The sequence below is a fragment of the Dermacentor albipictus genome, chromosome 1 (genome assembly GCF_038994185.2).
Source record: "Dermacentor albipictus isolate Rhodes 1998 colony chromosome 1, USDA_Dalb.pri_finalv2, whole genome shotgun sequence".
Taxonomy (NCBI): domain Eukaryota; kingdom Metazoa; phylum Arthropoda; class Arachnida; order Ixodida; family Ixodidae; genus Dermacentor; species Dermacentor albipictus.
The window spans coordinates 12,192,532-12,204,700 of record NC_091821.1 but is presented as its reverse complement, the minus strand read 5'-3'; the positions used below and the strand labels follow the sequence as shown (position 1 = coordinate 12,204,700).

Below are 12,169 nucleotides of genomic sequence, written 5' to 3'. Positions count from 1 at the left end.
CTTGTGTACCGTGCATCGGGTGCACGTTAAAGAACCCCGTGGGGCCAAAATTAATCCGGAGAATAGAATGAAGCCTCAATGCAGCAATCTCGTGGGTTCGCAGTGACCGACTGCGCGTCTTGCACAGTATGCATGTCCGCGCACAAAATTTCACTTTCGCACCGTGCCGTGAGCTTCAGACCGCAGCATATGAGCATTTGACAGTAGACAAGCAACCATAGTTGCGTGGACGCGATCACAACTGTTCAAAAATAATTTCATTATAAGTAGGGACTTCGACGCCTACGATGGCGACTTGTGATGTCCCGTCACCACGATTAAATCTTTTCTTTTTCTTTCCTCAAGCCTTGGACGTTTCTATACAATTATTTCTAAAGTTGCGTCGCACTGTATGTTCATCGGTCTTCTCAGTTATCCGCTACTTCTTTTTATTAATACAGTACGTTTCATTGTTTGGTGCTACACAAGCAAGAGCATATATATGCCTTTTTTGTGGGCTTTTTACCGCTCCCTTTCCATTCCATGCAGTGAACTTACCAGTATGTAGAATCAACAAGTTCATAGACCAAAGCTTCATGACATTAGCCGGGCAGAGCGCGCGGGCGAGCGTCTCAGTACGCACTTTCTGCTGCTCACCGAACATCGCAACTCCGACGCTGTATCAGAAATCTTCCTCGCGGAAGTGCTTGCTGGACACCCGAGTTGTTGCCGACGGCTGCTTGCCGGTTCTAAGTATCGCGATCCAAGCTTTACGCAGCTTCTTGGCTCGCAGGTACGTGTGAAGGCTGACACCGGGCTCTGTTGCGTACGTCGGGCACTATGGCACCGAGCAGTAGCCAACCATGTTGGACGCCTTCAAAGGCAGTCACTATCTATATTATAGGGCTTGCAAGTGTTGTCAAGCGCATGCTCGAAGCGGGAAAATCTCCCCACTTAATCAGAACCGCAGCGCAGGTGGGACTTACGTTTTCAGCTCACTTCGGCGCTTCCGAAGCAGCCGATGCGGCCGCTGTGTTCACGTGATCTCTCATACCACGTCACGCCGATGGAGGCGCCAGCTTTTCCAGTGGTGGAGCTCGCCCCCAATAGTGGTTCAGCCAGCATGGAAATGATGGTTAGTACATGGATTTACCTAAACGTCGTCCTTTATGATTCTAACGGCTTTGTTACTTTGCAAATTGATAATTTTCAACAAAATATTGCGTTATGAATTAACAAATTGCAATGATTGCGAACATGCGCAGAAACCTATCGCCTTCGAACATATAGAACAAAAATAGGGTTGGCTGTTTCAGGGACGTAGCTGCAGTGGGGTACGTAAAATGCCGTGTGCGTGCTGCACAAGGTGTATGTATGTACATTAGGGTACAGAAATGAGCGTTACTAAATGCGCAAGTTACATTTGTTCACACATTAGAAAGCTTACATGCCTACATGTTACAGCTAGTGGGTGTCTTAATACGGTCTAATTTTTAATCATGCTTGATCCCCGTTCGTGGTAGGCCTGTTTGTTTTGCAGAGGGTGTGTAGAGGCCGGCCCTAGGGTAAAGTTACCCCTCTACTGGTGGCGCCCGAAAATGCCCTGCACTAATGGTTCATCGATGTCCTCCTCGCCCACGCTCGTAGTGACGGGCGAGGAGGACATCGAGGCTCCCTACTTCGCGCCGCTCGAGCCTTCCGTACTCGGTTGGGTCTCCTCTGCTTGCGCTCGCTGCGGAGACGGACATGTTCCGCCGCGGTGAAATGTGTTGCACATCCCTTTGTTTTGCTGAGCGAGACTCTTCATGCCATCTCTGGACCGGAGCTGTCGAACGCGGGGTGGCCATATGCGAGCAAGGATGAAATTCGTCGAACAAATGGCACACTTGTAGGTGTTACAACTCCAGATGGGCACCAGTGCGAGTTCGATGACTTAAGCCGACTATAGTATAGTGAGCTCTCTAAAGCGCGGCTATTCGTGCTCGGATCGACAGACGTATTGCAGAGCTATAAATGCCTCTCCGAACGTTGAACAGGAGGCTAAATTCAGCTCCGATTGCGTCATGTGTGGCGCGACAACAGCGCCGTCTATGCACGCGATATATGCATGATCGAGTAATGGCTTCTTTCCTCTACAAAACGATACTAAAGTAAGACGCATGCGTAGTACGTTTGCAAAGATACAAGCGATAATGCTATGACGTGTTTTCCTTACATGCGGTTTTAACAAGCAACTCCCTTTCACTGATATTGAAGACGTTCACGTCGAAATATGATTGCTGGGAAATTTCGAGCGGTAAGGCGTTTAGGAAGAGAAAGCGGCAAGCGTAAGAAAGGTAAATCGTACGAACGCCTGAAGCCACAGGTACACAGGGTACGTATATCTCGGACGATGGCTTTTGCCGATACCACTTTCACTGGGCGCTTATTGGCTGGTTAAGCAAAACCGGTTTTGGATCATCAGGTAACGCGACGGCGATAGTATCACCGAATGTGATCGTCCGAGAATAGGTCCCCAGATCAAACAAATCTTACTACCAATCATTCTCACGGTAGCTGGACGATCACAGAGTCCCCTATTGTGATTTTTTTCTAGGAAACTGTATGGGCATAAAGGGCGCGCGGTAGGCGGCCACTATCAACCGCGAAGATCCCTTCGGGCTTTCTCAACCAGGGCGGCCACTGATCGCAATATGCACGCGGTGGCGCATGCATTGCTTGCGCATATTGCAACCCGCGACGGACGGAGGGAAGAGCTGAAGTGCCGTCCTATTAAGGAAGTCCTCCTTGCGCTCGCTCGCGTTCCGACGAAGCGAACGTCAGCTGCTTGACTGCGTCAGTGCTCGCGCGCGGGCCGGCTGACGAATCCGAGCCGCAGTTTAAACAACTCGTCGACCGCGCAGTTCAGTATACAGCCTGGCGTATGGGAAGGGAGCAGCTTCTTTGGCGTCGACAAAGGATCCGTTTGCAGAAAGCACTCGCGAGCGGCGGCGTGCGTTTGAAAGTGGCTCGGAACCTGTTTTAAGACCGCGGCGACGGGGTTCATCAATACGCCTCCGACACGGAGCGCTGCCCATCATTTAGGAAGCTGCTTCCTCCCTTACGCTCCTCCCCCTATTTGCACGCCACTCGGTTGTCTTTGCCTTTAGAGCATCAGTTAGGAAAAAGAGCAGCCAGCACCGTTCGCGGCTGAGCGAGTACAGGCACGGACTCGCTCGATCTCGTCGCATAAGCGGCGCTTGCTGACCCCGCGAGTTCAGTCGCCCCTGAAGGAGACACAGCGAGCGGGTGCGATGGAGTTTAGGCTTTCGCCTGCAATACTGAGCTGGCCTCCTCTGTCGAGTATACACTGTGTACTGAAGCAGCAAACTGTTCGTGTCGAAACTGTACGTGTCGGAAGGTGCCACGCGATACTTCACGAACCTGCTGTGTGCGGAAGACCAAATAAAATCAAGGTGTAAAGCATTTTTGTAAGGCTTGTTGTCGTCCGATTGTAGTAATTTCTTATCAGCCGTCCCGCACGCCAAGTGGCCTACCCCAGCGATAGCTGGGGTGTGACTTTGCAAGTCTGTAGCAAAAGACGAGAACAATTAAGTTTCGTTGCAAAGTGTGGCTCCACGACTGTATAGCAGGTTTGCCATCGTCAATTAGCACAGGGGAAAGAAGGGCCTCAAATTAATCATTGATTGGTTCATAGGGCTTAGCCCCATGTCAACACTGGGTCGACGCCGTAGTGGAGGACTCCGGGTTAATTTTGACCACCTTTGACCACCAAGTTTCTTTAGCGGGCATCAGCTCTCGAGGGAAGACTGTTCCGAATTATTCTTCTGCAGGAGAGTTTTTACGCGTAGACACGAGGAGCGGAATTCCCAGAGATTTTCGTTCATAAGTGTTCTTTGCCACTGGCCGGTCGCCTTCGCTATGGCATTGGTTATCATGGGAGATGCCAAGTACTTCTCCAAGATTGACGCCAACTTTCACCAGATAAAGCGGACTACTATGGAGTGATAAAAGGTGACCACATTCACCACACCCTTAGGAATGTATTGTTATCGTCACCTGCCTTTCGGGCATCTTCTTAAGGAAGACATGTCCAGCATCAGGATTGGCTGAAATATTCTTACGTACAGTTCTAGCGCAATAACTTTTCGTGAATACGGCCCCAGTTCCTGAGCGTACGCACGGGGCAGATTACTTCTGCTCCATCAGCTCCAGTCGTTCATAAAAATGCCTTTCTTTCAAGCAGCCTGTATACGAATTTGTTGTTTCGATTTGGGAAAGCAATTTATCATTTGGCCAGTCACACTATGTTTGCCTCTCTATAAAACAATCTAGGTGCTGTCTTATGGCAGTCCTGTTCTTCAAGGAACACAACACTCTACGTGCGTCTGGCGATATTTTCTTTTTTTTTCATTACTGTCATTATCACGGTGCACCACAAAATTGATAGCAGTTGTTTCTCATTTACGAGCTCCTCAATTGACCGGACGTCCAACTGGGAACGTTGAGAACTGCGGCACATGTTTGTATATAATGGTGTATATAATTAAGCCTCTTGCCAAACGGACTCCTCGCCAGCTCTGTAATTTCAATTTATTTAGAATTGAGTAAATATTCGATATTAGATTCCGAGGTCGTTTTTCCCGACCATTCGTATTCGATTCCAATCAAAAATCCCACTATTCGAACGCCTCTAACTTGTACTGTTGATTAGCTGTATTAACGCTGATACCTGCGCCCATTGTAGCGCCTCATGAACAGCCTTTAGAACTCAAGAAACGGCGAGTGTTATAGAGATAGCTTTCTTGACGTATGTTTTTATATTCCAGTTGTATTTTTTGTTGTTCCATCTTCGTCAACGTTCAAGCCTTTTTCAAGCATTCTCTTTCTTTCTCTCTCTTTCTGCTGTCGCATGTTGTGGCCCGTTGCAGCTAATCGCGGTCGATTAGATAGTCTTAAATGTCAGATACATGTGATTCTTCATAGTCTTTCGCAATGCATGGTGCGTCCAGCTAGTAGAGTAGTTTTCTGCAGGCACTATAGTCATGCCGAGCGATTAGTTTCTGAAGCATATATGGAGCATATAGAACACAAAAATGCAAGTAATAGTCGCTGATACTTCGGGAATTGCATTGTTCTGATGTGTGCAACGCTTGCAGTCTAAAAATAAGATATAAACAAAGAGAGAGAGAGATGTCATACAGGTATAAATACGTGCCTCATTATAAATGTGTGTTTAGCATCGGAGAGGTGAAGGCACGCACCCACGGAGCTTCGCCCGATTGCTTCGTGGCGCCGAGGGGGGTGCGAGTGTAGTTAGCCGAAGCCGCTAACTCCGCCATTCTATGTGACCGCGTTAGGAAAACCAAAGTCACTATGCACTGATCTATCAACTGTATAGAGAAAACAGTGCATAGCAGTAGTACAGACAAATAGGAGAAGTATTTCGAATGATAGAAGCCTCGCTCATATATGATTCCGCACATTCAGTCACAAACCCGGTATAGCAAGAAAAAAAAAGTAGAAAGCAACAATTTCTTCCCCTAAAAAAGCAAAAAAGGAAGAGAAGAAGAAGAAAGGGAATGTATCACGTATCACATGTATGGGACAAAGTGGAGATAAACTGTTACCGGCAATGCCAGAAAAGAAACAGATGGTTTTCACTATATACTTCCCTCAACGTGTAGCTTGCCTCAGCTCCAGCACTGGTGCCAGGAGTTCGCTTCGTGTTCGAGCCCGTGTTTAGAAGAGGGCGAGAGCCAGGGCAGCAACGGTTTTTCCCTCCCTTAAGCCGCGACCCTCAGCGCCTCGGGCGCAGCGAGACCCAGGGCGAAACTGGCACGACCCGGAGTTCCTTGGCACGGTATACTCGCTGTGCGTGCGTTTGTGCGCACCCGAGGCCGGCGCGCACTAGCGCGGCCATCGAAATGGAGGCCGTACCTCAGAGAGGAGCAAACAAATAGAAAGAAAGAAAGAAAGAAAGAAAGAAAGAAAGAAAGAAAGAAAGAAAGAAAGAAAGAAAGAAAGAAAGAGTCTGCAACAGCGCCCACTGGCGGCCCGCTGGCTCCTGACACCCAACCGGGACCGGGACCTCGCTCTTCGCCTTGTCCGCAAAAGAGCGTGGTCGGGCTTGCGCGGGCGCATCGCGGTCTGTGTCTACGTGCGTGCTCGAACCCACGCAAGCGTCCCACGTTCAAAAAAACACTACTGCCTTTGCCAGACAAGAAAGCGCGCTGCCGTGAGTAGCCGGTCGTTTGGCAAAGACACTCGCTGTTTGTTCCCGAGAGCGTGTGGTGTTTATCGTGCTTGCGGACGCCCCAGAAGACTTCGTCGCGGCCGAGCCTCTCCTGACGGGGACAACCGTGTGTACTGTTGCGGACATAGCCGTGTCCCCATGTCTTCTTCGCTACCTCTGTTTGATTTGCTTGAATCATCAACAGCCATCACGGTCGTCGAATACTAGTGGAGCTATAAGAACTACCTGTGACGACCAGGAACTCCTAGCTGCCCCTTCTAGACCCGTGTGCTGTGTTGTACGTCGGGAGCGTTGGTCTGCCGTCGAAATCGGAGGAATCCTGTCAGCATCGATTTTTCTGCGAGTTTCACTTGTCAACTGCCGGTTGGCCTCTCTTCCCTGCTGCCGAGTAGAGTGCCGCTGCCTTTCGGCATCGTCCCAGCCCGTAGTCGCCCTCGACCCTTCGGTGACACACATAAGGACCGTCGAGGAACCTTGACCTGGAGGCCCTCCCGCACGCTGTATTCTCGCGTATTCCGTGAAAGCAGTCCAGAACTCTTCAAGACGTGCGACTCTTTCGGGCAAACGTAGTAGGCGCGTTGTCTTGGCGTGCCACGAGGCCGCACACGTCTTGGGAGTGGTTGCAGTGTCCGGCGGCATCGACATGATCGTGGTCACGCACTTCGGCAAGCCAATGACGCGGAAGAAAGGTGGGTGCCGAGCTTGTCCGCATGCAGCATGCAGCCTCGACTAGGGATGGAATGTGACGAAGGGGGACGGCGGGAGTCGCAGTGACCTCGCCCTCCCCCATCTCGCACGGAGCGGCACGGGATTGCCGTCTGTTGGGGCTCCCGATGTGAAATGCTATAGGCTGAAAGGGCACCCATGTAATGATGACGAGCGTCTGATACGAGCCGTTTTCTAGGGAAATGACGTACAACTATTTTCCGTGCCTGAAAAAGGCTTTTACAGAATCGCCGCCGAGACGTGCTGGCGAACATTGTTAGCCTTTGCGTGCAGCATATAAGATTCCTATACTGTGATTGGTGACTTGCCGCATGGGGTGTCTTTGGCGCTCTGCGACTTACCAAAATATGACGGAAACGTCGGTTCAGTTCTGTGGGTTGGCAGCTTGCTGTCTCAAACTTGAGTTCTTCTTTTTTTTAGCACATTTGTACAATTCTGCCACTACACTCCGATGAGTTATAGTAAAGCAGGAAATATTTGGCTTTCACATTTGTGTAACTAGACGGATATGAATATGGTACTTAACGCTATTTACTCGTTGGTCATTGCTACGGGCCTGCGAGCTGCTGGTATGTCCACTGCGGTGCGCCGCGCGTGTGAGTTCTGCCCCAAGTTATTTGCGTAGATGTGCAAGGGGAGTGAGCCAGAGGCACACTGTGACGTACACAGAGACGACCGGGCAACAGGTGCGTTGAACGCTGTCCAAGGGACGCGTATGACAGCTTGCCAGGCACCCGCCCGGTGGGCCAAGATTGAAGAAGTTCCCTCACCTCGACACCGCGGGTAACAAACGTAATCCGTCTTAGCGCACCTGGAGCGTGCTTTTCATTCCACAGCCGATTCGGCTCACCATTTGTTTTCTACTGGCCGTTTTGAATTTACTGTGCACGTTTCCGATTCAGTCGCCTTCGCTCATACGTATGCAGGTACGAGGTAACCACTTCAGCAAGAAATCAATGCCACTTGTCCATTCATACGAGCACGAACGGCTATCTTGATAATACTTTCTGCGTGCACGATGTTAGTCATCGCGGAAATCTTGCAACATCACCAGGGCGCTTGTAAGTATTGTATTGATGATGAATGAATTTATCGCCATCCCTTTCGAAACGGGATTCGTTCAGGTTTTACTACATTTATCGCCATTTACGCTTTTGCCGATCTGATTTCGATATGTTATTTCGTATTTACAACCTCTATCACTATACTGTACCATTGCCTACGCTTGCAATGACTGTGATTGTGTCAGTCTCTTCCCCGCTTTTTTCCCACTAATACCCAAATATTCTCTTATATTTTAATCCCAACGCTTCTGGAAGGTGGGCACCCATGACTATATACGGGTCTCGCTGGGTGAATATATCTTGCCATCGCACTACGATGTGCGTAGTCGTTTCCGGGCGTTTCTTTCTTTTTATGCGAAGCATATTACGAGGGCTCAACCCAGCTCCTCAGGTGCGGCGGTGACCATGAAATCACGTGACACCGTGACGTCACGACAGAGGAGAAGTGGCTTTGGCTCAACTCTTGCAAGACGGGCTGGGTGGGAATCGAACCAGGGTCTCCGGAGTGTGGGACGGAGACGCTACCACTGAGCCACGAGTACAACGCTTCAAAGCGGTACAAAAGCGCCTCTAGTGAATGCGGTGTTGCCTTAGAAACGCGCTGTTTCTAAGGCGTGCGTCTCTTGCTCAGGCGCACATTTCGTTGCCGCGCCGAACGCTGCTTTGCTCGACGCTCACCGCGTCCAATGCGGGGCGCGTAGTCGCTGCCCTGTAGCCCATTGTCTTACACCCCTTGGCGGGTCGACGGGAACGCTGTCGCGTTCCACTCTTGAAGGCGAAGAAGTAATGCATGAGTTGTTTCTTCGTCTAGCCGAACCAAATATAGCCAAGCAACAGCAGTTCACCAGGCTAAACAGTGGTTCAACAACTAAAATAAAGGCTAGTATGCTTCGCATCCTGGGCTTAACCTTACCTAAGCCACAGCCATTTTTTTTTGTTTCTTTTTTTGCACCACACCCATGACTCATCATGTGGTGCATATTTTCTGCCGTATGCTATTGCCCTTAGGCAGCCAGCGCGGGCCTCAAATAGCAAGGCCCTTTGCGTTATCATACAGACTTTCCTCCCTGGTTTCTCTCTTGCCGTTTTTGCTAATCACCATGGCCTCTTTTTTTAATCCTTTGCTTCTAATTTACCGTCTCTGTTTCTCACGCTTTCTTTTTTTAAGCTCCTGGTTGTCTGTTTACACTTTCAATTGCCCTGTACTCAGTTGCCAGCTTTCTTGATCTCTTTCTCCATTCCGTTTCCATGCTATTCAAGTACATATATTTGGACGCTTTAGCTTTCTTTCCTTTTCATCCATGTTCTTCGTTATTTCATCCAAACCAATTTTGCTCTGCGCTTATGTTATGAGCGTCCCCTTTGGAACGGCGCGATGGGTTGCACCACGAAGCTCTTGCTATTATACTGCCTACCGTTATACCTAGGTTAAAAAAAAAAGAAGAAAAGAACCACGATGAGCTCCCACAACCAAAATTTCTGACCCCCTATTGTGAACTTTGCTTTTGGACGTCTCCGTTTTTTGTCGTTTCCTTACTATTCTTTCACCAATCTTCCAATCGCCTCTTACTAATCTCTATTATGGACACGTTTACTTTTCCCCTGCTCTTGCTTAACCCAAGGGCTTCAAGGAGGCCGCTGGGCAGATGTCTTCACATTCTAATAAAACATGTTCCATCGTTTCCCTAGCTTTACCGCAGCAAGCACTTGCTTCTTCTTGCTTCTTATATCTCGCTTTATAGGTGCGTGTTCTAAGGCATCCCGATCTCCCTTCGAAAAGTAATGAGCTTTCCTTTGAGTTATCATAAATTGTTTCTTTTCTGATTTCGTTTTTTCCTCTTAAGTAGTTACTCATGGCAGGTTTCTTTTTCATTGCCGCCACCCATGAGATTATTTCAGCCTCTCTGACTTGACGTTCTTTGTTGCTGTGTTGCTCACCCTACAGGCCGCATACTTGCTGGTAAGCTTCCTAGTTCTTTTCCTCCATTGTGAATCAAATGTGAATCAAATCAAATCATTGTGAATCAAATCCCGTATAGATACCTCAACACTCTCCCAGCCCATTTGCTTCCTTCCATCCCTCAGTCATTCTTCATAATCAATTTTACTGTGAGCTTCTCTCACTTCAAGACTTGTCCAGCCCATATCACCTTGCAAAGCTGCATTTGTAATCTTCCCGTGATCGCCCAATGCGAGGTGTCCCACTGACCTTTGGTTGCCATCGAGTCCTGATTGTAGCCCCGATTTCAAGCAAACAACCGCATTTCCAAAAGTAAGTCCTGTAACCATTGCACCTTTCCACATACCCCGGAGCACCTCGTACCTATTGTATCCCCATAGCGTATAGTAGGTTGCATTGCACGCCGTCTAGTAGGGGACGCTGCCAGGGAAGTGACGGAGAAAAGCGACTTAACATTACTGGGAACTGATGCACAACGATGTCATATATTGCGACACATCACTCAGTCTTTTAAGGAATTGAAGTCAGTGTTAAGGGGCATAAAATATGAGTAAAACAAGCAATCAATTTACACCATGACAAACAAGAAAGCTTCGCACAATCGCGTTTTCTTTATTTAGTAATTCGTTTGCTGATTTGACTGTAATTGGTAGCGACAGGGCGCAAGAGCAGCATAACATAGTGCGTATTTATTCCATGGTTAGTTCGCGTTGCCTTCGATTTAGTTTGTTTCGAAGAGGGCAATACAGCTACAGCGCGACGAGTTGTTTCCTATCGATAGTAAACAACTACAAATTTTCGTTTGTGTCGTCGAGTGTTTGGGACGTTGTGTTGCCCGTGTTACAGTTGCCTAGACGTTTACTTCGACAGTTACTGGATGAGACGAGAAATAAACAGGAAAAAGGCGCCGTATCCTCACTTTATTTCGCAACCTCGACGGCATAGCCTTGAAAGTGCGAGCAGTCGCGCCGCCTGCTGTTTCTTCCACTGCCCCAAGTGCTGTCGTTGAGTGGATACGACACCGTACACGTGGGTGACTCAAGGACGTCGCCATTTTTTATAAGTCATTTTCGCTAGGAGGGCGGCATGCAGCGTGAACATCGATGACAATTAAACAGCCCACACGCCCAAACTCGAGCTGCACTATAAGCACGTCGTAGGCGGCGACCAATTTACGAACGCCTGAGGAAAAGATCATTACCATGCGTTGCGTGTGTGTTCCCGTCGACGTATGCCCGTTACCGCAAATGAGCGGTTTCCGAACACGTGACCGTCACAGACATTCTTTGCTCGCTCAGGATCCTCAACCACGAGCTCAGGTTCACGAGTGCCAAAGACGAGTGCACCACTGGTCTGTGTGTTTTTTTAAATTAATTTTAGGAGAGGTTGGCGCCTTTATGGCGGCATCGGCTACTCTTTGTCACTTAGCAAAGGAAACCAATTTGCGTAAAAAGGGAGAATAATGACGCAAAATATGGCACTCAGTAGTACACCAGATGAATAAAAATTATACAGTACAGTACATGAATCGCAAAGTTTTGTGCATGAGTGCAGTACACAATGGCATATATAAAGACAGATATTTTGAATAGCCAAACACACAACACATGTAATTACAACGTAAGCACAGAACACAATCACACACTGCGTAAAAATCACGATCACCACATAAATCAATCTTTAACCCAGAACACCACCCATATCACTCATTTAGCTTATTAGGATTTCTTCCTCGTCCCAAACGGTAGCCTTGATACCTGCACAGTATGTGTAATCTATCTATCTATCTATCTATCTATCTATCTATCTATCTATCTATCTATCTATCTATCTATCTATCTATCTATCTATCTATCTATCTATCTATCTATCTATCTATCTATCTATCTATCTATCTATCTATCTATCTATCTATCTATCTATCTATCTATCTATCTATCTATCTATCTATCTATCTATCTATCTATCTATCTATCTATTCTTTCGCGTTTTATTATCTTCCATTGTGCACGGCAGCAAATCAGATTTGCACCTGGCGAATCTTCCTCAAAGGCGCACTCTGTTCTTTTTTTTTTCTTTTCGTCCGCTTATGTGAGTGAGTTATTGCCATGGCGCTGCACAGAAGCAACGGCAAACAAAATTACCTTGGTTCTGTCCAGCTACGTGGCGTTCGCATACTTTCAA

The 12,169-nt window shown here is 48.1% G+C and overlaps 1 protein-coding gene across 2 annotated transcripts in view; it reads left to right on the top strand.

Annotated features, from left to right (window-relative positions):
• Positions 1-12,169, top strand: part of LOC139060188 (SH2 domain-containing protein 4A-like) — a 400,299-nt gene that overhangs the window by 330,073 nt on the left and 58,057 nt on the right. Inside the window, exon 1 of one of the 2 annotated variants that reach the window (XM_070539140.1) lies at positions 6,129-6,924. The exons of the other annotated variant lie outside the window; for it this stretch is intronic. Within the exon in view, the coding sequence (XP_070395241.1) occupies positions 6,879-6,924 (46 nt within the window). The 5' untranslated portion in view covers positions 6,129-6,878. Of the gene's footprint in view, positions 1-6,128; positions 6,925-12,169 lie in introns of those variants that run through there. 2 annotated transcript variants of the gene reach the window in all.